This window comes from Saccopteryx bilineata, chromosome 4, assembly GCF_036850765.1.
Source record: "Saccopteryx bilineata isolate mSacBil1 chromosome 4, mSacBil1_pri_phased_curated, whole genome shotgun sequence".
NCBI lineage: Eukaryota > Metazoa > Chordata > Mammalia > Chiroptera > Emballonuridae > Saccopteryx > Saccopteryx bilineata.
Window position 1 is genome coordinate 107,346,315 of NC_089493.1, and position 24,237 is coordinate 107,370,551.

Here is a 24,237-nt window from a genome sequence, read left to right on the forward strand (position 1 = left end):
AAGAGGCATATAAGTTGAGAAATCAACTAAAGAAACTATAACTTAAGAGTTTCTTACTTTTTAGAAGAATGAGGAAAATTCCATGGTACAAATACCAGTTACAAATACGGTTTAGTATATGTATCTTCGTGCTTACTTAGGAGTTTGGCCTTACCAAAAAGCCATCAGAATGTTCAGGGTACAGGCACAGCTGGAGGCCTGAAATAAAATTGCTCAGTGCAAAAGATCCCAAGCCATTCATGTACTTTAAAATGGAAGCCTAGACATTTAACTCCTTTTTCAACTAAAAAATCTTTTGAAAATGTGAAAAAATACCTAATTATATTAAAATTACTTCCACACATTAAAGAAGGGGGATTTTTCATTTCTTGTTTTGTAATTAGAGCATTCTTCAGAGCTATGGGGTTAAGTTCTAAGTCATGACTGACTGCATACTAGCATGCCTGTTTTGCATACCAGTAGAATCCAGTCCAGTTTTGCCATTTGTGGATAACTATGACAAGATACAAAAGCATGTGTTTGCCATAAATAGCTCTGGCTAACAGCAAACTGCTCTCACTGAGTAGATCAAATTCTCTATAAGGAGAACAGTCTGAACCACAGCCAAATCCCTAAAGTTTAAAACTGCTCTATCAATTATTTCTTTGCATTTTGCAAAATATATTAATAGCAGCTGAAATGAAAGTTTGTAAATATAATATTAGTAAACTTGTGAAGGACATTTTACAAATTATTTTCATTATGATCAAATACACAGTAAATATGAATTAAAATGTAACTACCCTAATTTAACCAGAGAACAAATCAGGTGTGAATATTTATGTCAAAGTGCAAAAAAATAATTTCTAATTTCCATATTAACACATAATAAACTAATGCTTATAAAATATTACTGCTATAACATTTTATATTAGTTGGCTTTAGAATAGTGTATTTTCTAAACCCGACTGGAAAATATCGTGTATGAATATTGTACAAAAAAATTCTTAAATGACCAGTGCAGAGATTAATTATAGCTGTTTACACTAAAAGTTATTTCATGTAACTTTGCAAAATGTCCAAGGAAAACAAGGCAACGTTCTGTAATATGCCACAATTTTTATTGCAACGTGGCTATTTTTGTGAGGGTAGGGAGTTTGATCTCAAAAACAACGTTCCATTTAAGGCTCTTTTATACAGAAATTGCCATCATGACTGATAAAATATCTTTAGTGTTGCAAGACTTACATGGTAAACAAAACTACACTTACTCAGTAGTGTACACTCAAAGGAAAACAAGAAGGCATTAGTAACAACTACTTCTTTTAAGAAGATAGGCAGGTAACAGGAATGAACACTGAGGTACTAGGATAAGTTGATGACACCATTAATACAACTTAATTGGCATTCCTTTTGGGGGTAGGAAGTTAAACTCAATACAAAAAAGTGCTTTCAATGCATAGTGTTATATTCGTGCTGCCATGTCACAAAAATAGGCTTGCCAAGGCAGGTGAGGTGTATGAATGCTGGAGCCTCACAGAACTGCAATCAAATGCAACCATAAATAATACTGAATAAAGTTTACCATCTGACCAGTGGATAATACTTTCAAGGCATTCAATTAGCTTACCCTTTGCGGTATTCTAAGCTATTCACACTGACAATCACATTTATTGTAGTGCTTGCTGCAAAGGAGGTATAACCAGTTTTTTTGGCTAAAATATCATGGGAAGGCATTCCTTGGGTTCTATATCAAGGTAACAGTATTAAATAGTCTAATGGCAATCACTGATAGGCTGCTTATATGAACGATAGTTCACTCATTCATTTGTGTTGGAAGGACCCAGTGGGAAAAGGGAAAAGAAACAAAACAACCCAAAACCTAATACTATTCCAATTGACTAAGCTGGAGAAATGGAAGCTCCTTAAGATCCAGATGGCACTTGGCTGTCATTTTACAAGGGTTTTCCTTCAAGTGAAACTACTACATTGCCTCCCAATTTCTCTCCAAGTGTCGAACGGTCCTTTATGTCATCCAAACCATTTACTTGCCACTCATGCTTAATACCTAAAAAGAAAAAGAAAAAGATTATCCCATTACCTTATTATAATTAAGAAAGTATAATTCCTCTGCACAAAATAATCAATGTTTGTACCTGTAAATTTCTTTTTAATGGCATCTTTAGAGCTAGCATAAATCATCTTGCTTTTTAATGGTGCACTTTCAGGAGCCCTACAGAAGAAAAAAAACCAATTGTTGAATCCCACTTAAAAGAAAAACAAAAGCAAAACTGACTATGTTAATAATAATCCTTGCATTTTAAAAGTACTTTTTTCTTTTGTTTTTACACACCAGAATATAAATACTAGGTCTTCTTTCTTAGACTCTTTTGTTTCGTATGTGGCATCGTACAAAGCATATCGGCAATCATTCAGAGGTAGCAACTTCACAAAGGATGTGTAGGGGTCCTCTACAGTATCACCAATGTCACCCACCAAGATCTGCTTTGCTTCCTCTACAATTATTTGTCTTTTGTCATCACTTAAACAGAAGAGAACTGCTTTCTTTCTTTTTTTGATCTCTTCTTGTGTAGAAGATTTTCTTACTTTCATATCATTAAAAACTTTGATGACTTCATCATTCACTGTAACTCCAGAAGCCTAAAAATAATAATAAAAAAAAACAGTAATTCAGAATAAGTGTTTTGGTTTTAACCAAAATTACTATTTGCATAGTGAGGATTCACTTTATAGTCTCATCAAAAACTGCACCTTTCCATGCAAGCAGTCCAATTTGTCACATTTTAATTATTAGTATATGATACCCCCTAAGGATTCTAACTCATCTGGCCCCATTCATCCTTTTTGCAAGTGGTTTGCTGGCTGAAGTAAATGGAACTTAGAGGGAAATGAACAAATACAGGTTGTCCCATCCTGAAATGTTTCCTCTTTTCACTGGGTGATGTCAGAGCTTCAGGAGCAGCAGCAAAAATACCTTCTGTATTGTGTCAACTCTGTAGGCCTTAAAAAAACACTTTTGGATTTCAGTTAATGCGTCTACTATTTTTTTTCTTTAAAGTCATCCTAGTCGGTGTCGTTTCCTCATAAGGAAAGAGAATCAAGTGTGAACTCCAAACCGCCCACAGCTGCAACATAACTGCCTCACAGCGCAAATGTAGACACCAAAACTAAGGATCTATTGTAAAAAGCTTTTTTTCTCACCGCGAGAAAATATTTTAAGAAGACTTTTCCCACCTCCCTAATCTTCCCCCAAAGATTTCTATTACAGGCTATCCAGACCCTCACCAAAAGCCCTCTACAAGGGCTTTACAGCACGTACCAATTTTAGACCGCGCGTATTCAGAAAAAATAGGCAGCTAAGGGCAAGCGCGACACGCGCGGGGTGAGCTCCGCAGACTCTCCTGCGTCGCCGATCGCCGCTCCCTGGGTCGCGGCGCCTCCGGCCGCCTCCCTCCCGGCTTCGGCCCCGGGCCCCGACCCCCGACCCGCGCCAGGGCCCTTTTCGCCCTCAGGAATCCGAAGAGCCGCAGGGCCCGGCCTGACGGCGGGAAAGCAGGCCGGCCGCCCCGAGACAGAGCAGCGGGGCCGCGCAGAAGCGCCCACCTTTAAAGCCAAAATCAGGTTAAAATGGCGGCTTCAGTCCCAGGCCCTGTAGGGCCGTTAGCGCGCCGCGCCCGGGCCGCCCGACCACCCGGCCGGCGCGATCGCCTTACCATAGTGCTCGCGGTTGTGGCTGCGGCGGCGGCTCGGGCTCCGGCTCGGTGGCACTGGGAGAAGGAGGAGGGGCGGGCAAGCGGGCGCGGCAAGTGCGGGGCACGCCGGGAGCTGCAGCCCGAGAGGCGGCTGCTGCACAGGCGGCGGCGGCGGCGGCGGCTACGACGACGACTCGGGGGGCTGCAGGCGGCCGGCGGGCGGTCACGTGCGCGCCCCGGACTGGCCCTTCCGCCTCCCGGCCCCTCCGCCGCCAGGCCCCGCCCGCGTCCTCGACTTGACCCTCGGCGCGCGCCCCACAGGCCCAGTTGACTACGCGGCAGTGGCCGGAGACTAGGATCCTGGCTGAGACGCCTCTAGCGCGCGGGCACCACCGTCGGCCTTCGGGGGAAGGCGCCAGGCCCGCCGAGGGGCGTCTCCACGCTGCCTTCCGGGGGCGCTGCTCTCGGGTTGGCTGTGTGTGAGGGGAGCGCTCACCGAGATGTCTCTTTTATTCACCCGTGGTTTACACCGAAACGGGCTGGATTCCAACGTTCTGAATCATTTTGGAAAGCCCCCGTAGAGACGGTGTGAATTGTCAGATCTGCTTCTGCTTACAACAATTAAATGTGATAAACACACTAGGGGGTTACCCAGTTGATTGAATTACTCCGGAAAAAAGCAAAATGATAAAGCGGTGGAAAATCACTTTCCAAAGTCTGGTTGCAATAACAACGGGAAAAAACTGGTAGTAACATCCCTTGGCAATATCTGTTTATATATCAGACCTCATAGGAAATGGACTGTACTCTGCCAGGTTTTTCTTGATGAAGTCCCAGCTATGACAGCTGACATCAAATAAGTGGACCTAAGAGCAGAGATTTCTCCCTCTTCTTGGCAATCATAACCTCTTGCAGCAAAACTTGTATAACTGAGACAAAGATCTTCACTAACATTTTTCATACTTAACAAGTATGCCATTTGTCATAGAAAAAATTGTCACTTTATACTTTGAGGAAAATTTTCATAAAGATTTAAATTAACTTTAACCTGACCCGTGGTACACAATGGGTAGATCAGGGGTTGGGAACCTTTTTGGCTGAGAGAACTATGAATGCCACATATTTTAAAATGTAATTCCGTGAGTGTCATACAATATGTTTAACACTAAATAGAAGTAAATGTGTGCATTTTATGTAAGACCAACACTTTTAAAGTACAAAAAGTCTCTGAATTCTTTTTAATAACGTTGTTATGCTGTTGCTAACCAATGATGAATAAAGTACTTCTTACCATTAATGCGACTTCTGGTGCTGCATGGTTTTGCTGATGGCTTTGTAGTCTGGTTGATACAAGGTAAGGTTAAGCTTCATGCAGGCATTGAGACTTTCATCTGTTCAACGTGATTGTAGGTTGGTCTTAACATTTTTTAGACGTGAGGAAGACTGCTCATATGCGTACGTAGAGCCAAACATTGTCAGTACAGCAATACTCACACGCTGCAGTGTGTGGTATGTGACCAGAAGCGCATTTCAAGTTTTGACAATCAGCTGGTCCGCGGGTTGAAGTTTTTTCATTTCTCCCACTTGTGTTTGCTCGCCAACTCTGCTTGCTGTCATGCAAGTCTTTCCAAATCTTCATTCAGTGACTTGAACTTATTCACCCACATGTCTGAGGTCTTCAGGTCAGCAGCTTATAGCTCAAAATCTCTGACGGAGACACCGAGGATGTAACTCAGGTCGGTGCTGTCCACTACACACTCTTGTGGATGGGTGATGAACTTAAAAAGATGAGCGCGCTCATGAAATTCTCCAAAATGCACTTTGAATGACTGCAGGAGATTAGGTGTGAAGCCCGCTAGCTGCTGGAGATCAAGATGTTGAGCAGGGTCACTTGCTGTGCATGCATCTTTAAACTCTCCCAGTTTTTCCAAAGTGTAGTAAACGACCTGTTTCAATGTCTGCAACGAAGAGTTCCAGCTTGTTTTCAAATGCAAACACTGTTTGTTGAAGGGATAAGACTGTATTTCCAACGCCTTGCATTTTCACACTGAGCTGGTTCAGATGTTCAGTCATGTCCACGAGACAGTAGAACTTCAGGAGCCACTCAGTGTTAGCTAACTCAGGATGCTCAATGTTTTTCATTTCAAGAAAAGTCCAGATTTCGCTCAGACAAGCTGCAAAAGAGCTGGGCACCTTCCCTCTTGACAATCAACGCACATTGCTGTGCATAAACAGACTAGGATAATTATTCCCAACTTCATCCAGCAGTGTTTTAAACTGGTGATCATTTAAAGCTTGGGCAACAATAAAGTTGACCACCCGAATGACCAGTGACATCACCTCACCAAGCTGCTCGCCACAAAGCACCTCCTGATGTAGAATGCAGTGAAAACATACGATGAGTCTCTTTTCATGTTTACAAAGAAGCGCTAAGAATCCTCTCTTTTTCCCCACCATGCACGGAGCAGCATCAGTACACACCAAAATAAGTTTATCCATCGGTAGATTTTTTTTCTTTAGCGAACTCAGTGAAAGACTTGAATAAATCCTCCCCTCTTGTTATCTCTTTCATAGGCAAAACAGCAAGACTTTCCTCATGTAGTGTGTCACCGACAGCATACCTTGCAATCACACTGAACTGGGATAAATGGCTTACGTCTGTTGACTCATCCAAAGCGAGGGAAAAGAATGGTGCTGCATTTATTCCTTCACTTGTGTTGCCTTGATTTGATTTGCCATCATGATGGTACGATCGTGAACAGTTCTTGCTGACAGAGGCATGTCTTTTATTCATTTGATTATCTTGTCTTTATCCGAAAAGTCGTAAAAAGTTCATTGGCAACATCAAGCATGAATATTTTGGCATACTTCCCATCTGTGAATGGCTTTCCGTTTCTCACAATTGCTAAAGCACCAGCAAAGCTAGCCAAATTCCAGTCACCTTGTTGGGTCCAAACACGGAGTTGCTGCTGACTAGCTTGCACTCTGCACAGTAGCTCTTGACATGCTTTCTTCCTGCTGTCCCCCGCTGGATACTTCGATGCAAATGTAGTATGGCGTGTGTCGAAGTGTCGCTTTATATTTGACCGTTTCATCGATGCAATTTTATCATTGCATATTAGACACACTGTAGAACCTGCTCTCTCCACAAAGGCAAATTTCTCTGTCTATTCCTGCTGAAAAGTACGATACTCCTCATCTTTTTTTCTTTTAGCCATCTTCTTCTTCAAAAGGGTTTCTGCAATTAGCTAGTTGACTACTTGATTAAAAGGAGGGAAGTTTACTTCCTGACCTCACAAGGACCCGTGTACCTTACGCATTATCCAATAAAAATTTGGTGTCCCAGAGGATTGCTGTGATTGGCTCCAGCCACCCGCCACCATGAACATGAGCGGTAGGAAATGAATGGATTGTAATACATGAGAATGTTTTATATTTTTAACATTATTTTTTTTAATTTAAGATTTGTCTGTGAGCCAGATGCAGCCATCAAAAGAGCCACATCTGGCTCGTGAGCCATAGGTTCCAGACCCCTGGGAAAGATTGTTGACCTGGAACGTTGAGGTCCCAGGATCCAAACCCTGAGGTTCCAGATTTGAGTGCAGGCTCACCAGCTTGAGCGCAGGCATGGTTGTGGGCCTGAGCATGGGATCATCCACAGAATCCTGTGGTCGCTGGCTTGAGCTTCCCCCACCACCACTCCCCGTCCCCCCTGCATCCAGGCACCTATCAGAGGCAAGCAATGAAGGACTAAAGTGCTGCAACTAGGAGTGGATGCTTCTCATCTCTCTTGCCCTTTTTGTCTCCCTTGCTCACTAAAAAACAAAAACTAAATTCTTAATGAGTTTATAATGAAAAGTTATAAATGAAACACTTTAGTGTTATCTGTAATGAAAAAGATTTAATTGTATTTACTTAGGGCTGATTTATGCTACCTTTTCTCCTAAATGTTTACGATTTCTACCTTACTCTCTTCATTTGGAAAATGACTAAAATTAATTTAAAACTCTGATCAATAGTTAAAATTATTTTGTAAAAAATACTTGCTCTAAAAAGATAGAATTGTTATTGCTAAACACTGTTGGGAACAAAATAGTAAGTCCAGCTAAACTTTGAAGCAAACTAAGAAGTGCAGTGTGCTGGCAGTTTGGGTATTAATCTTGGCACTGTCCCATCTCTAACCTCCAAGGGCTTTCAACGCTGACAGACCTCAGGTGCTTCATCTGTAAAACAAGTTCTGATTAAATTATCTTTAGTCCTTCTCAGCTTTAAAATTCAATTTTGTAGTATATCAGTGTTTTTTAAGAAATGGTTTGTACATGTTTTCAGGATTAAGTAAATATAGGGATGGAAAATCCTAATGAGTAGGAGTTGTGTCCTAGTTTGCATGATAAATTCTTGCATCCAAAATTTAATATGATTTAAATGGAAACATGTTAGGTATTGCCTATGAAACCATAGACCTAGTTTTTATGCCCATAGCTTGTGTTTAATTAATTAATTAATTAGGGCCTTGATCAGAAGGACTTGGGTCTCCCATGCATGGTGCAAGGGAGTGGGTCTTCCATACTGTTCATTTTCTTAATGGGAAGATTGACGTAGTTTAGAGACAAAAATTGAGAAGAAATTTCCCAATGCCTAAGCATGAATCCCAAGCAAGCAGATAATAATACTTTAACATTTAGCTGGTATCATGTAGTTTATGAAACCTTTTACTTTCTTAACTCTTTAGGAATTCCAAGGAAATCATGGAGAATGGCATTCCAGGACTCCTATATCTACCTTGTGTGGATATCAGCAACTCTTCTTCCTATACTTTTCCTCTCAGAGTCTCCCTTCCTTCTGAGCCTTGAAATTTCCAGCAAAGAGATTCCACAGAGGCCAAAATCCTGGCAGAGACAGGGACACCTAGACTAGATGTCAGAACCTCTCCCACCAAAGCTGGGGATTCCAAAGATGTTAGGCACTCCCAGCTGTGACATCAACCCCTCTCCAAACTTCTCTGTCTCTTTCAGAGTTCATCCTCTCATGTTCTAGGATTCTCGTCCTGAAGATATTCTTGTCTTTGCATATACTGTATCTTGTTGCCTTGGAATAACTTGTTTATGTCTTTTGCCACCCCACTATACTGTAAACTCCTTAATAATCTGAGCCCTACTCATCTTTGAATTGCTGGAACCTGGCCATAATAGGTGCTCAATAGATGATGAAGTAATACATTTAAGATGCTTTAGTGCTATAATGCAGTGGTCCCCAACCTTTTTTGGGCCACGGACTGGTTTAATGTCAGAAAATATTTTCATGGACTGGCCTTTAGGGTGGGACGGATAAATGTATCACGTGACCGAGACAAGCGTCAAGAGTGAGTCTTAGATGGATGTAACAGAGGGAATCTGGTCACTTTAAAAAAATAAAACAGCCTGACCTGTGGTGGCGCAGTGGATAAAGCATCGACCTGGAAATGCTGAGGTCGCCGGTTCGAAACCCTGGGCTTGCCCGGTCAAGGCACATATGGGAGTTGATGCTTCCAGCTCCTCCCCCCTTCTCTCTCTCTGTCTCTCTCTCCTGTCTCTCTCTCCCTCTCTCTCTCTCCTCTCTAAAAATGAATAAATAAATAAAAATTTAAAAAAAAAATAAATAAATAAAAAATAAAACATTGTTCAGACTTAAATATAAATAAAACGAAAATAATGTAAATTATTTATTCTTTCTCTGCGGACTGGTACCAAATGGCCCATGGACTGGTACCGGTCCATGGCCCAGGGGTTGGGGACCAGTGCTATAAAGAGAATAAAAGAAATCTGAAGATTATGAGGCCTTTCTACATATCCTTGCTCTTAGAATCTCAGGGTCAGTAGCAACTCCTCTTCATAACTGTTATTTTTAACACCTACCACCACTGATGTGGTAAAGGGACAGTACGTTCAAGCATTGCTGAATGAATTTTGGCCCCTGTGTAGTGGAAGGATCTGAATGTCAGGCATCATATATGTTAGTTTCTACTCGCTGCTATAACAAATCACCACAAATTAGTGGTTTAAAAACAACACAGATTTATTGGCTTACATTTCTGGAGGCCAGAAGTCAGAAATTCTTCTTCTTTTTTTTTTGTGTGTGTGTTTTTTTCTGAAGTTGGAAATGGGGAGGCCCAGCATGCCCACCAGGGGCGATGCTCTGCCCATCTGGGGCGTTGCTCTATTGCAACCAGGGCCATTCTAGCACCTGAGGCAAAGGCCATAAAGCCATCCTCAGCATCCGGGCCAACTTTGCTCCAATGGAGCCTTGGCTGCGGGAGGGGAAGTGAGAGACAGAGAGGAAGGAGTGTCGGAGTGGTGGATAGCAGATGGGCGCTTCTCCTGTGTGCCCTGGCCGGGAATCGAACCCGGGACTCCTGCATGCCAGGCCGACGCTCTACCACTGAGCCAACTGGCCAGGGCCAGAAATTATTCTTATGGGACTAAAATCAGCACTTCATTGCTTTGAGAGGCTGTAGAGAAGATTCCTTTTCCTTGCCTTTCCTAGCTTCTGGTGGCTGCCTGTTCCTTGATTTGTGGCTCTCACACAGCAATTGCCCCACTTCCACCCCTGCTTCAGTCATCAGATCTCTCACTCTCTCCCCTCTGCCTCCCTCTTCCACTTCTAAGGACCACTGTGATTACTTGGGACCCAATGGATAATTTAGAATAATCTCCCATCTCAAAGTTATGTTGATCATGTGCAGTCCTTTTTGCTATATTCTGGGTTCTGGGTTTAGGACAGGGATATATTTTGGGGGTCATTATTTTTCCTACCACACCACATCTGTTCTCTTTAGCATTATCAAGCCCAAACAAACGGTTAACAGGTGGGACCCTGCGCAATCCACTACTAGAACACACATCTAAACTATAATTTTCCTTTTGCTGGAGACAGGAATAGCAGGAAAAAAGAATCATTAGGAACTAAATGATAGTAGCCTCAAAGAGGATGGGTCTGAATGGAATCTCAGCTCTGGCACAGTAGTGTCATTTACTTAACTGCTCTAAGGTTGTTTCCTCAGCTCTGACACAGTGATATCATTTACTTAACTGCTCTAAGGTTGTTCCCTTGTGTGTAAAATGGGGATCACATTACTTCTTTCCTCTTGGGATTATGGTGAGGATCATGTGAGATAATGTATATAAAACTCCTTCCAGCATAGGAACAGGAACGCTGGAGCTGTTACCACCAGTGCAGAAGGAATGAAGTTGAAAGGATGATTTTATCCTCACAGGCAAATCACAAGCATCCACAGGCTCATTGGTGTTGATTTGTAAGACTCAGCTAAAGTTTGTTTACTTAAGATTCTTCAGAAACTTGGAAAAGAGAACACCTCCTAATGCATATTCTCCCAAGAAACAGTCTAGATGGAGTTTCTGTGGCCATGTAAAAGTTTAACATCATTTTTCAAGTCCTATTTGAAACAATAGATTTGGAAGATTATGCAGAAAAATTCTGTTTGAGCCCCCACTCCTTGTCAAGACCATCACTCTCAGCTCCCCTAGCCACTTCCTGACAAAGACCAATGTAAGTGTGAGAACACTCACAACTTCAAACTGTGCCTTTCTACCCATGTGCCCTCTGATACAGTACTCCCCTCCTACCCCACACCTGAGCTAAAACACTGGTCAGGTGGCAAGTCACATACTTTTCTAAATTCAATTTGAACGTAGAACTAGAAAATAAATGTAACGGGAGATGTGTGTTAGAGTTTAATCTCTGTGATTCACTCTCTGAGCCACAAAACTCACATTAGGTCTTATATGTCTCATCTCTAGTTCATTCTCATTTAGGAACATGAGCTCACAAAAAAGGAATTTAGCAATCTATGTCACGTGAAGAGGTAATGAGCTAGAGCAGGGGTAGTCAACCTTTTTATACCTACCACCCACTTTTGTATCTCTGATAGTAGTAAAATTTTCTAACCGCCCACCAGTTCCACAGTAATGGTGATTTATAAAGTAGGGAAGTAACTTTACTTATAAAATTTACAAAGCAGAGTTACAGCAAGTTAAAACATATAATAATTACCTACCAAGTATTTGAGGTTGGATTTTCGCTAAGTTTGGCAGAATAAGTCTTTATAAAACAACTTACTATAGTTAAATCTATCTTTTTATTTATACTTTGGTTGCTCTGCTACTGCCCACCATGAAAGCTGGAACGCCCACTAGTGGGCGGTAGGGACCAGGTTGACTACCTCTGAGCTAGAGGATAGCGGCAGTGAAATGCAGTAAGTAGTGAAATGTAGTTTAAAACAGTTTCAGATTCTTTTTTTTTTCTATACAAGAAAATTTATTTAGAAAGTCACAGAGGTAGAAGAAATGGGCTTTTGGAAACAAGTTACAGAGGCAAAAGGAGGGGAGCTTAGGGGACGAGAAATACTCCTTGAGAGAGAGGGGAAAAGAATGGGCTTGCTCCTGGAGGGAGAGTTTTAAATTCCATATTTATAAATGCCGGTTTCAGTTTATTAACTCAGACACATTTATCAGATCCACTATCAGTTACTTTGATATTAATTCAATCATGATTAATAAGTAGCAACCAGTTACCTACATTATACAAACCATACAAAAACAACATCTGAGAAAAGCAACTTGCTAGTAATTTATTTAAGGTGAAAATCATTTGTTTAGCTTACTTTAGTATAAAAGCTATATATTTTTTGTTTTTATTTTTTATGACAGAGAGAGGGACAGATAGGGACAGACAGACAAGAAGGGAGAGAGATGAGAAGCATCAATTCTTCGTTGTTGCTCCTTAGTTGTTCATTGATTGCTTTCTCATATGTGCCTGGACTGGAGGCCTTCAGCAGGCTGAGTGAGTGACCCCTTGCTCAAGCCAGCAACCTTGGGCTCAAGCTGGTAAACCTTGCTCAACCCCAATGAGCCTGTGCTCAAGCTGGCGACCGCTGGGTTTCGAACCTGGGTTCGCAGCTTCCCAGTCCAGCGCTCTATCCACTGCACCACCACCTGGTCAGGCTAAAAGCTGTAAGTTTTTAAAATCCTAGACCTAGACAGAAATTAACAAACATGAAAAATGTAATGTGAACCCCCCCAAAAGTAACATGACAGCTACATGTCTTTTTAGAATTTTTTAATGTTTAATTTATTGTGTTGACATGGTTTCACGTGTTCCATTCAATTTAATACCCTCAGCTCTCTGCATAATGTTCCCGATGCCCAAATGCAAAGTCTCTTTCCATTCCCTTTTTATCCCTTCGCCCCTACCTCCATCCCTCCATTTCTTCTGGGACTTGCTACCCTATTGTCTTTATGTGTTATGTGTATATAATTTGGCTAATCCCTTCACCTTTTTTGATCCCGTCCCCACTTCTCCCTTCCTTCTGACAGTTGTCCATCTATTTCCTGTGACCCTGCCTCTGTTTCTGTTTTGTGCCTCAGTTTATTGTGTTCATTAGATTCCACATGTAAGTGAGATCATATGATATTTGTCTTTCTCTGCCTGGCTTATTTCACTTAGCATATTAATCTCCAGGTCCATCCATGCTGTTGCAAAAGGTAAGATTTCCTTTCTTTTCATGGATGCATAGTATTGCATTATGTAAATGTACAGCAGCTTTTTTATCCACTTGTCCACTGACAAACACTTGGGCTGTTTCCAGATCTTGGCTATTGCAAACAATGCTGCAATAAACATGGGGGTGCTTATCCTCTTTTGAATCAGTGATTTGGGATTCTTAGGATATATTACTAAAAGTGGGATAGCTGGGTCATAAGGCAGTTCCATTTTTAAGTTTTTGAGAAAATGCCATACTTGTTCTCCACAGTAGCTGCACGAGTCTGCATTCCCACCAGCACTGCAGGAGGGCTCCGTTGTTTCCACATCCTCACCAGCATTTTTTGTTTGTTGATTTATTAATAAAAGCCATTCTTGCAGGTGTGAGGAGGTGGTATCTCATTGTGGTTTTAATTTGTATTTCTCTAATGATTAGTGACACTGAACATTTTTTCATATGCCTATTGGCCATCTGTATGTCCTCTTTATTTTATTATTTTAAAAAATTTTTATTATTGATTTCAGCCAGAGAACAAGGGGGAGAGAGAGAGAGAGACAGGACTATCAATCCATTCCTGTATGTGCCTTGACCAGGGATTGAACTGGCAACCTCTGCTCTTCAGGCCAATGCTCTAAGCAACTAAGCTATCTGGTGAGGGCATGTATGTCATCTTTAGAGAAGTGTCAATTCAGGTCCTTTGCCCATTTTTTTTTTTAATTTATTATTATTATTTTTTTTTACAGAGCAGAGAGAGTCAGAGACAGATAGACAGGGACAGACAGACAGCAATGGAGAGATGAGAAGCATCAATCATTAGTTTTTTGTTACACATTGAGACACCTTAGTTTTTGTTCATTGATTGCTTTCTCATATGTGCCTTGACCGCAGGCCTTCAGCAGACTGAGTAACCCCTTGCTCGAACCAGTGACCTTGGGTCCAAGCTGGTGAGCTTTTGCTCAAACCAGATGAGCCCTCGCTCAAACTGGCGACCTTGGGGTCTCGAACCTGGGTCCTCAGCATCGCAGTTCAACGCTCTATGCACTGCGCCACCGCCTGGTCAGGCCCTTTGCCCATTTTTAAATTGGGTTGTTTGCCTTCCTGGTGTTGAGTTTTAGAAGTGCTTTATAAAGTTTAATTATTAACCTCTTATCAGATGTATCAGCAAATATGTTCTCCCATTGAGTGGGTTGTCTTTTTATTTTGTTCATATTGTCTTTTGCTGTGCAGAGCTTTTTAGTTTGATATAGTCCATTTGTTTATTTTGTCCTTTATTTCACTTGCCCATGAAGATATACCAGCAAAAATATTGCTATGAAAGATATCTGAGAGTCTATGGCCTATGTTTTCTTGCAAGATTTTTATGGTTTCATGACTTACATTTATGTCTTTTATCCATTTTGAGTTTGTTTTTGTGAATGGTGTAAATTGGCAGTCTAGTTTCATTTTTTTTGCATGTACATGTCCAATTTTCCCAACACCTTTTATTAAAGAGACTGTCTTTACTCCATTGTATGCTCTTGCCTCCTTTGTCAAATATTAATTGACCATAAAGGCGTGGGTTTACTTCTGGGTTCTCTGTTCTGTTCCATTAATGTGATTGCCTGTTCTTGTGCCAGTACCAAGATTGTTGAGACTATTTGGGTTCTTTTTTGGTTCCAGATAAGTTTTTGAAATATTTGTTCTAGATTTATGAGTATGTCATAGGTATTTTTTGGGGGAATTGCATTGAATCTGTAGATTGTGAAAGCTCTAGGTTAATAGACATGAATAAGGGAACACAAGAGATGAAAATCACTCAAGAATGTGAAGAGTTTATTCATTCCATTTATTCATATATTCCTTTATTTCATTTATTGAGCACTTCTGCTAGGAGCTGGGAATGCGAAGATGAAAATATCAGACTCTGTCTTACAGAAAACTAGTTTTGTGAAAATACAGCAAAGAAGCCAATATCTGTGGAATAATCTCATGAATATTACAAGGGCATATGAACAGGATGCCTTGGGAGCACAGAGGAGGGCCTCTAGCCCAGTCTGTAATGAATTGGGTCTTAAGGATATGTGGGGGTTAATTTGGTAGATAGGAAAAGGCTTGCCCTGGCTGGTTGGCTCAGCGGTAGAGCGTCAGCCTGGCGTGCGGGGGACCCGGGTTTGAATCCCGGCCAGGGCACATAGGAGAAGCGCCCATTTGCTTCTCCACCCCCACCCCCTCCTTCCTCTCTGTCTCTCTCTTCCCCTCCCGCAGCCAAGGCTCCATTGGAGCAAGGATGGCCCGGGCGCTGGGGATGGCTCCTTGGCCTCTGCCCCAGGCGCTGGAGTGGCTCTGGTCGCGGCAGAGCAACGCCCCGGAGGGGCGGAGCATTGCCCCCGGGTGGGCAGAGCGTCGCCCCTGGTGGGCGTGCCGGGTGGATCCCGGTCGGGCGCATGCGGGAGTCTGTCTGACTGTCTCTCCCTGTTTCCAGCTTCAGAAAAATACCAAAAAAAAAAAAAAAAAAAAAAAAAGGAAAAGGCTAATCAAAGCAGAGAGAGCAGTGTCAGCAGAGCACAAGAAACCCCAACTAGTCTGCTATAACTATAGCCTCTGGCCTGGGTAGGGAATGAAGATGAAGTGATAGGAGGGTCTAGCTCTAATGAACCTTGTATACAATCCTACAATCAGAATTTTATTCTGCAGGTAATGAGGTAGAACATAAAGATTTTTCAAATGTGTATTTTTAATAACAGCTTATATTGAGATCTTATTCACATACCAAAAAATTCACCCTTTCAAAGTATACCATTCAATATTTTTAAAGATATTCACAATTGTGCAACCACTACCACTACCCAGTTTTAGAACATTTTATCACAGCCAAAAGAAAACCCTACATCCATCAGCAGTCACTCTACATTCCCTGTTTCCCTGGCAACGACTAATCTTTCATTTCTGTAGATTTCCCTGTTGTAGACATCTCATATGAATGGAATCATGTAATATGCAGTCTTTGTGACTGGCTTCTTTCATTTTGCATCACATTTTCAAGGTTTGTTGATATTGTCAGCACATCATTCTTTTTTTATGGTCAAATAATATTCTGTTGCATGGATAGACCACATTTTTTTTTATCTGTTCATCAGCTGATGGGCATTTCAGTTGTTTGCACTTTTTGGCTATTGTGAATAATGCTATCATGAACATTCATGTACAAATTATTGTGTGAACATATATTTTCATTTCTTTGGGGTCTATATCTAAGAATGGAATTACTGGATTGTACGGTAACTTCATGTTTAACATATTGGAGAGCCGCCAAACTTTTACAAGCTGGCCACACCATTTTATAATCTCATCCAAAATGTACAGAGTTCTAGTTTCTCTACATCCTTACCAACTATTGTTACTCTTATCTTTTTTATTTTGCCATCCTGTGAGTATAGAGTGGTATTTCATTCTGGTTTTGTATTGCATTTCCCTAAGGACCAATGATGTTGAGCATCTTTCTTGTGCTCATTGACCGTTTATATATCTTTTTTGGAGAAATGTCTATTAATATCCTTAGTCCATTTTTTTCATTGGTTATTTGTCTTCTTATTAAGTTATAAAAGTTTTTATATATTCTTGATATGAGTCCTTTATTAGATAGATGATTTCCAAAAACTTCTACCATCCTGTAGATTTTCTTCTTCTTCTTCTTGTAAGAGAGAGAAACAGAGTGGAGTAAAGGAGAGAGATGAGAGTCATCAACTTGTAGTTAGGACACTTTAGTTATTCACTGATTGCTTCTCATAAGTGCCTTGACTAGGGGGCTCCACCCAAGCCAGTGACCCCTTGCTCAAGTTAGGGACCTTGGGTTTCAAGCCAGTGACCTTTGGGCTCAAGCCAATGACCATGGGGTCATGTGGATGATCCCATGCTCAAGCTGGCGACCCTGCTCTTAAGCTGGTGAGCCTACGCTCAAGCTGGAGACCAGGTTTTGAACCTGGGACCTCAGTGTCCCAGGTAGATGCTCTATCCACTGCACCACCACTGGTCAGGTTCTTTTATTTATTTTTAAAATAAATCATTTTTTTGCAATTTATTTTTTTTTAATTAAAAAAAATTTTTTTTTACAGAGACAGAGAGAGAGAGTCAGAGAGAGGGATGGATAGGGACAGACAGGAACACAGAGAGATGAGAAGCATCAATCATTAGTTTTTCATTGCGACACCTTAGTTGTTCATTGATTGCTTTCTCATATGTGCCTTGACTATGGGCCTTCAGCAGGCCGAGTAACCCCTTGCTCGAGCCAGTGACCTTGGGTCCAAGCTGGTGAGCTTTGCTCAAACCAGATGAGTCTGCATTCAAGCTGGGGACCTCAGGGTCTCGAACCTGGGTCCTCCGCATCCCAGTCCAATGCTCTATCCACTGCACCACTGCCTGGTCAGGCTTTGCAATTTATTTTTTAAATTATTATTTTTTTAATTTTAGAGAAAGAAAGAGATAGGAAGGGAAAGAGAAAGAAACATTATTTGTTGTTCCACTTATTTATGTATTCATTGGTGAAATCTTATATGTGTTCTGACCAGAGACCAAACTCACAACCTTGTTGTATCAGGATGACACTCTAACCCACGGGTCAGGAACCTATAGCTCGTGAGCCAAATGTAGCTCTTTTGATGGCTGCATCTGACTCACAGACAAACCTTTAATAAAAACAAATATTAAATATATAAAACATTCTCATGTATTACAATCCACTCATTTCCTACCACTCATGTTCATGGATGCGGGTGGCTGGAGCCAATCACAGCTGTCCTCTGGGACAACACCAAATTTTTATTGGATAATGCATAACGTACATGGGTCCTTGTAAGGTCAGGAAGTAAACTTCCCTCCTTTTAATCAAGTAGTCAGCTAGCTAATTGCAGAAACCCTTTTGACAAAGAAGATAGCTAAAAGAAAAAAAGATGAGTATCGTACTTTTCAGCAGAAATAGAGGAATTCGCCTTTGTGGAGAAAGCAGGTTCTACAGTGTGTCTTATATGCAATGATAAAATTGCATCGATGAAATGGTCAAATATAAAGCGGCACTTAGACACACATCATACTACATTTGCATTGCAATATCCAGCAGGGGACAGCAGGAAGAAAGCATGTCAAGAGCTACTATGAAGAGTGCAAGCTAGTCAGAAGCAACTCCATGTTTGGACCCAACAAGGTGACTGGAATTCAGCTAGCTTTGCTAGTGTTTTAGCAATTGTGAGAAACGAAAAGCCATTCACAGATGGGGAGTATGCCAAAATATTCATGCTTGATGTTGCCAATGAACATTTTGACGACTTTTCGGATACAAACAAGATAATCAAATGAATAAAAGACATGCCTCTGTCAGCAAGAACTGTTCACGATTGTACCATCATGATGACAAATCAAATCAAGGCAACACAAGTGAAGGACATAAATGCAGCACCATTCTTTTCCCTCGCTTTGGATGAGTCAACAGACGTAAGCCATTTATCCCAGTTCAGCGTGATTGCAAGGAAAGTCTTGCTGTTTTGCCTATGAAAGAGATAACAAGAGGGGAGGATTTATTCAAGTCTTTCACTGAGTTGGCTAAAGAAAAAAATCTACCAATGAATAAACTTATTTTGGTGTGTACTGATGCTGTTCCATGCATGATAGGGAAAAACAGAGGATTCGTAGCACTTCTTCGTGAACATGAAAAGAGACCCATCCTATGTTTTCACTGCATTCTACATCAGGAAGTGCTTTGTGCTCAGATGGTTGGCGAGCAGCTTGGTGAGGTGATGTTGCTGGTCATTCGGGCGGTCAACTTTATTGGTGCCCGAGCTTTAAATGGTTGCCAGTTTAAAATGCTGCTGGATGAAGTTGGGAATAATTATCCTGGTCTGCTTCTGCACAGGAATGTGCGTCGGTTGTCAAGAGGGAAGGTGCTCAGCCATTTTGCGGCTTGTCTGAGAAAAATACAGACTTTTCTTGAAATGAAAAACGCCGAGCATCCTGAGTTAGCTAACACTGAGTGGCTCCTGAAGTTCTACTGTCTCGTGGACATGACTGAATATCTGAACAGCTCAATGTGAAAATGCAAGGCGTTGGAAATACAGTCTTATCCCTTCAACAAGCAGTGTTTGCATTTGAAAACAAGCTGGAACTCTTCATTGCCAACATTGAAACAGGTCGTTTACTACGCTTTGAAAAACTGGGAGAGTTTAAAGATGCATGCACAGCTAGTGACCCTGCTCAACATCTTGATCTCCAGCAGCTAGAGGACTTCACACCTAATCTCCTGCAGTCATTCAAAATGTGCTTTAGAGAATTTCATGAGTGCCCTCGTCTTTTTAAGTTCATCACCCATCCACACGAGTGTGTAGTGGACAACACCGACCCAAGTTACATCCCTGGTGTCTCTATCAGAGATTTTGAGATACAAGCTGCTGATGATCCCAAGACCTCAGACATGTGGGTGAATAAGTTCAAGTCATTGAATGAAGATTTGGAAAGACGTGCATGACAGGAAGCAGAGTTGGCGAGCAAACACAAGTGGGAGAAATGAAAAAACTTCATCCCGTGGACCAGCTGATTGCCAAAACTTGGAACATGCTTCCCATCACATACCACACACTGCAGCGTGTGAGTATTGCTGTACTGACAATGTTTGGCTCTATGTATGCATGTGAGCAGTCTTTCTCACATCTAAAGAATGTTAAGACCAACCTACGATCACATTGAACGGATGAAAGTCTCAACGCCTGCATGAAGTTTAACCTCACCACATATCAACCAGATTACAAAGCCATCAGCAAAACCATGCAGCACCAGAAGTTGCATTAATGGTAAGAAGTATTCAATACTTTATTCATCATTGGTTAGCAACAGCATAACAAACATTATTAAAAAGAATTCAGAGACTTATTGTACTTTAAAAGTGTTGGTCTTGGGGCCCTGGACGGTTGGCTCAGTGGTAGAGTGTCGGCCTGGCGTGCAGGAGTCCTGGGTTTGATTCCCGGCCAGGGTACACAGGAGAAGCACCCATCAGCTTCTCCACTTCTCCTCTTCTCCTTCCTCTCTGTCTCTCTCTTCCCCTCCTGCAGCCAAGGCTCCATTGGAGCAAAGTTGTCCCGGGCGCTGAGGATGGCTCTGTGGCCTCTGCCTCAGGCGCTAGAATGGCTCTGATTATGGCAGAGCGATGCCCCAGATGGGCAGAGCATTGCCCCCTGGTGGGCATGCAGGGTGGATCCCGGTTGGGCACATGTGGGAGTCTGTCTGACTGCTTTCCGGTTTCCAACTTCAGAAAAAATACCAAAAAAAAAAAAAGTGTTGGTCTTACATAAAATGCACATTTACTTGTATTTAGTATTATACATATTGTATGGCTCTCACAGAATTACATTTTAAAATATGTGGCATTCATGGTTCTCTCAGCCAAAAATTTTCCCGACCTCTGCTCTAACCAACTGAGCTACCTGACCAGCACCTGTCCTCACTTTTTTTTTTTTTTTTAGTAAGAGAAAGAAAGGAAGAGAGAGAGAGAAGGACAGACAGAGACAGACAAGAAAGGAGCGAGATGAGAAGCATCAACTCATAGTTGTGGCACCTTAGTTGTTCATTGATTGCTTTCTCATATGTGCCTTGACCAGGGGGCTCCAGCAGAGCTCGTGACCCCTTGCTCAAGCCAGTGACCTTTGGCTCAGGCCAGCAACCTTGGGCTTTAAGTCAGTGACCTTTGGGCTCAAGCCAGCAACCTTGGAATTTAAGACAGCAACCTTTGGGCTCAAGCCAGCGAGCAGGACGTCATTGCTATGATCCCACGCTCAAGCCAGCAACCCTATCTCAAGCTGATGAGCCCATGCTCAAGCTGGTGCCCTTGGGATTTTGAACCTGGATCCTCTGCGTTCCAGGCCAAAATTCTATCCATTGTGCCACCACTGGTCATGTTTCTTTTTATTTTTTTAATAAATGTCATCAGTATTATTTTTTTGCAATTTATTTTTATTGATTTTAGAGAGAGACAAAGAGATAGGAGGGGAAAGAGAAAGAAACATTGATTTGGTCTACTTATGTATGCACTCATTGGTGGAATCTTAAATTTTCCTTGACCAGGGATCAAACCTACATCCTTGTTGTACCAGGATGACACTCTACCAACTGAGCTAACTGGCTAGCACCTGTCTTCACTTTTTAATTTTTAGCTAGTGCAAGAGAGACAGAGGGACAGACAGGGATAGACAGACAGGAAGGGAGAGAAATGAGAAGCATCAACTTGTAGTTGTGGTACTTTAATTGTTTATTGATTGCTTTCTCATATGTGCCTTGATGGGGGTGGATGGGTTCCAGCCGAGCCTGTGACCCCTTGCTCAAGCCAGCCACCTTTGGGCTCAAGCCAGCAACCATGGGGTTATTTCTATGATTCCACGCTCAAGCCAGTGACCCCATCTCAAGCCGGATGAGTCCTCACTCAAGCTAGTGACCTCAGGATTTTGATCCTGGTCCTCAGAGTCCTAGGCCAATGCTCTGTTCACTGCTCCACTGCCTGGTCATGCTATATTTCAATTTTTTAAGGGGCACAATGATGATGAAACACTGAAATTTAGACTTAAATTTCTTGTTAGTCAAGGTGATAGGAAAAATCCTTGAGTTAAATAGCTCTAATTAGGCCCTGGCTGGTTGGCTCAGTGGTAGAGCGTCAGCCTGGTATGTGGGAGTCCCGGGTTCGATTCCCAGCCAGGGCACACAGGAGAAGCGCCCATCTGCTTCTTCACCCCTCCCCCTCTCCTTCCTCTCTGTCTCTCTCTTCCCTTCCCGCAGCTGAGGCTCCATTGGAGCAAGGTTTGCCCAGGCGCTGAGGATGGCTCTGTGGCCTCTGCCTCAGGCGCTAGAATGGCTCTGATTATGGCAGAGCGACGCCCCAGATGGACAGAGCATCGCCCCCTGGTGGGTGTGCCGGGTGGATCCTGGTCGGGCGCATGTGGGAGTCTGTCTGACTGCCTCCCCGTTTCCAACTTCAGAAAAATACAATAAATAAATAAATAAATAAATAGCTCTAATTAGCTAATAAAAAACCCTATAAAATTTGTAATAAGAAACAGTTTTCTCCTGGAACTAAATCCCAAAAGAAATTTATTGAAATAATAAAATTAAAAATTGAGTATTATATGTGAGGAGTTTTGCATGTTTTTTTCTCATTTAACCCTTACAAAAGTAAATGTGATGCATATTGTGTCATCTTCATTTTACAAATGAGGAAACTGAAGATCACAGCAGTTATGTCGACTAAACACAACCAGGTTTGAACCCTGATATCTCTGAATTAAAAGCCTACATACCCTATGCTAGTCATATCACACTGCCACACAGTGAACACTGGTGTATATTGTTTGACTAATTTTAGACAGTGGGTTCATCTTGTTTTTGTTTTCTTTTAGCGAAAAAGACAGAAAGTATGAGAGAGCGAGTGAGCGAGAGCGAGAGAGACAGGAAAGGAGAGAGAGATGAGAAGCATCATCTCTTAGTTGCAGCACTTTAGTTATTCATTGGTTAGCTTCTCATACATGACTTGACAGCCGAACCAGTGACCCCTTGCTCAAGCGAGCGACCTTGGGCTTCAAGCCAGCAACCTTTGGGCTCAAGCCAGTGACCTTTGGCCTCAAGCCAGCGACCATGTGATCATGTTGATGATTTCACGCTTGAGCCAGCGACCCTGCGCACAAGGTGGCGACCTGTACTCAAGCTGTTGAGCCTGTGCTTAAGCCACATGAGCGCATGCTCAAGCCAGCATCTGCGAGGTTTTGAACCTGGGACCTCAGCATCCCAGATTGACACTCTATCCACTGTGCCACCATCGGTCAGGCATCAGTGGGCTCTTTTTTTCTTCTTTTTTTATTATTAATTTTAATGGGGTGACATTGATAGATCAGAGTACATATGTTCAGAGAAAACATCTCCAGGTAATTTTGACATTTGATTATGTTGCATACCCATCACCCAAAGTCAAATTGTCTTCCATCACCTTCTATCTGGTATTTTTGTGCCCCTCCCCTTCCCCCTTTTCTCCCCCCCTCGCAGTAAACACCAACCTCTTGTCCATGTCTCTGAGTCTCATTTTTATGTCCCACCAATGTATTGAATCATAGAATTCTTAGTTTTTTCTGATTTACTTATTTCACTCAGTATAATGTTATCAAGGTCCATCCTTGTTGTTGTAAATGATCCGATGTCATCATTTCTTATGGCTGAGTAGTATTCCATAGTATGTATGTAACAAAGCTTTTTATTTTTATTTATTTAATTTTATTTTTTAAAATTTTTATTTATTCATTTTAGAGAGGAGAGAGAAAGGGAGAGAGATAGACAGAGAAGGAAAGAAAGAGGAGAGAGAGACAGAGAGAGAAGGTGGGGAGGAGCTGGAAACATCAACTCCCATATGTGCCTTGACCAGGCAAGCTCAGGGTTTTGAACCAGCGACCTCAGCATTTCCAGGTCGACGCTTTATCCACTGCACCACCACATGTCAGGCCATAACAAAGCTTTTTAATCCACTCGTCCACAGACAGATACTTGGGCTGTTTCTAGAACTTTGCTATTGTGAACAATGCTGCCATAAAGATGGGGATGCATTTCTCCTTTTGAAACAATGCTATGGTGTTCTTGGGGGTATATTCCTAAAAGTGGGAGAGCTGGGTCAAAAGGCAATTCCATTTTTAAGCTTTTGAGGAATCTCCATACTGTTTTCCACAGTGGCTGCACCAGTCTGCATTCCCACCAGCAGTGCAGGAGGGTTCCCTTTTCTCCACATCCTCGTCAGCACTTATTATGTGTTGTTTTGTTGATGAGCACCATTCTGACTGGTGTGAGGTGATATCTCATTGTGGTTTTAAATTGCATTTCTCTAATGATTAGTGATATTGAGCATTTTTTCATATGCCTATTGGCCATCTGTATGTCCTCTTTGGAAAAGTGTCTATTCGTTTCTTTTGCCCATTTTTTGATTGAATTGTTTGTCTTCCTGGTGTTGAGTTTTACAAGATCTTT

General features: G+C 41.9%; 1 protein-coding gene across 1 annotated transcript; it reads right to left on the minus strand.

Moving 5' to 3' along the window:
• Window positions 1–933: 933 nt before the first annotated feature.
• CFL2 (cofilin 2) lies at window positions 934–4,073 on the minus strand. Its single transcript, XM_066277704.1, has 4 exons — window positions 3,714–4,073; window positions 2,333–2,640; window positions 2,136–2,212; window positions 934–2,047 (listed from the first exon to the last, which is right to left on the minus strand). The coding sequence occupies exons 1-4, from the start codon at window positions 3,714–3,716 to the stop codon at window positions 1,935–1,937; spliced, it is 501 nt and encodes a 166-aa protein (XP_066133801.1). The 5' UTR covers window positions 3,717–4,073; the 3' UTR covers window positions 934–1,934.
• Between the last annotated feature and the right edge of the window lie 20,164 nt (window positions 4,074–24,237).

What these genes read in the sequence shown, in the direction of transcription:
- CFL2 (XM_066277704.1), bottom strand. An exon ending in GACCTAGTATTTATATTCTG is followed by an intron (nt 2,213 to 2,332) that starts GTGTGTAAAAAC and finishes TTTCTTCTGTAG; the next exon opens with GGCTCCTGAAAGTGCACCAT. An exon ending in CATTAAAAAGAAATTTACAG is followed by an intron (nt 2,048 to 2,135) that starts GTACAAACATTG and finishes TTTTCTTTTTAG; the next exon opens with GTATTAAGCATGAGTGGCAA.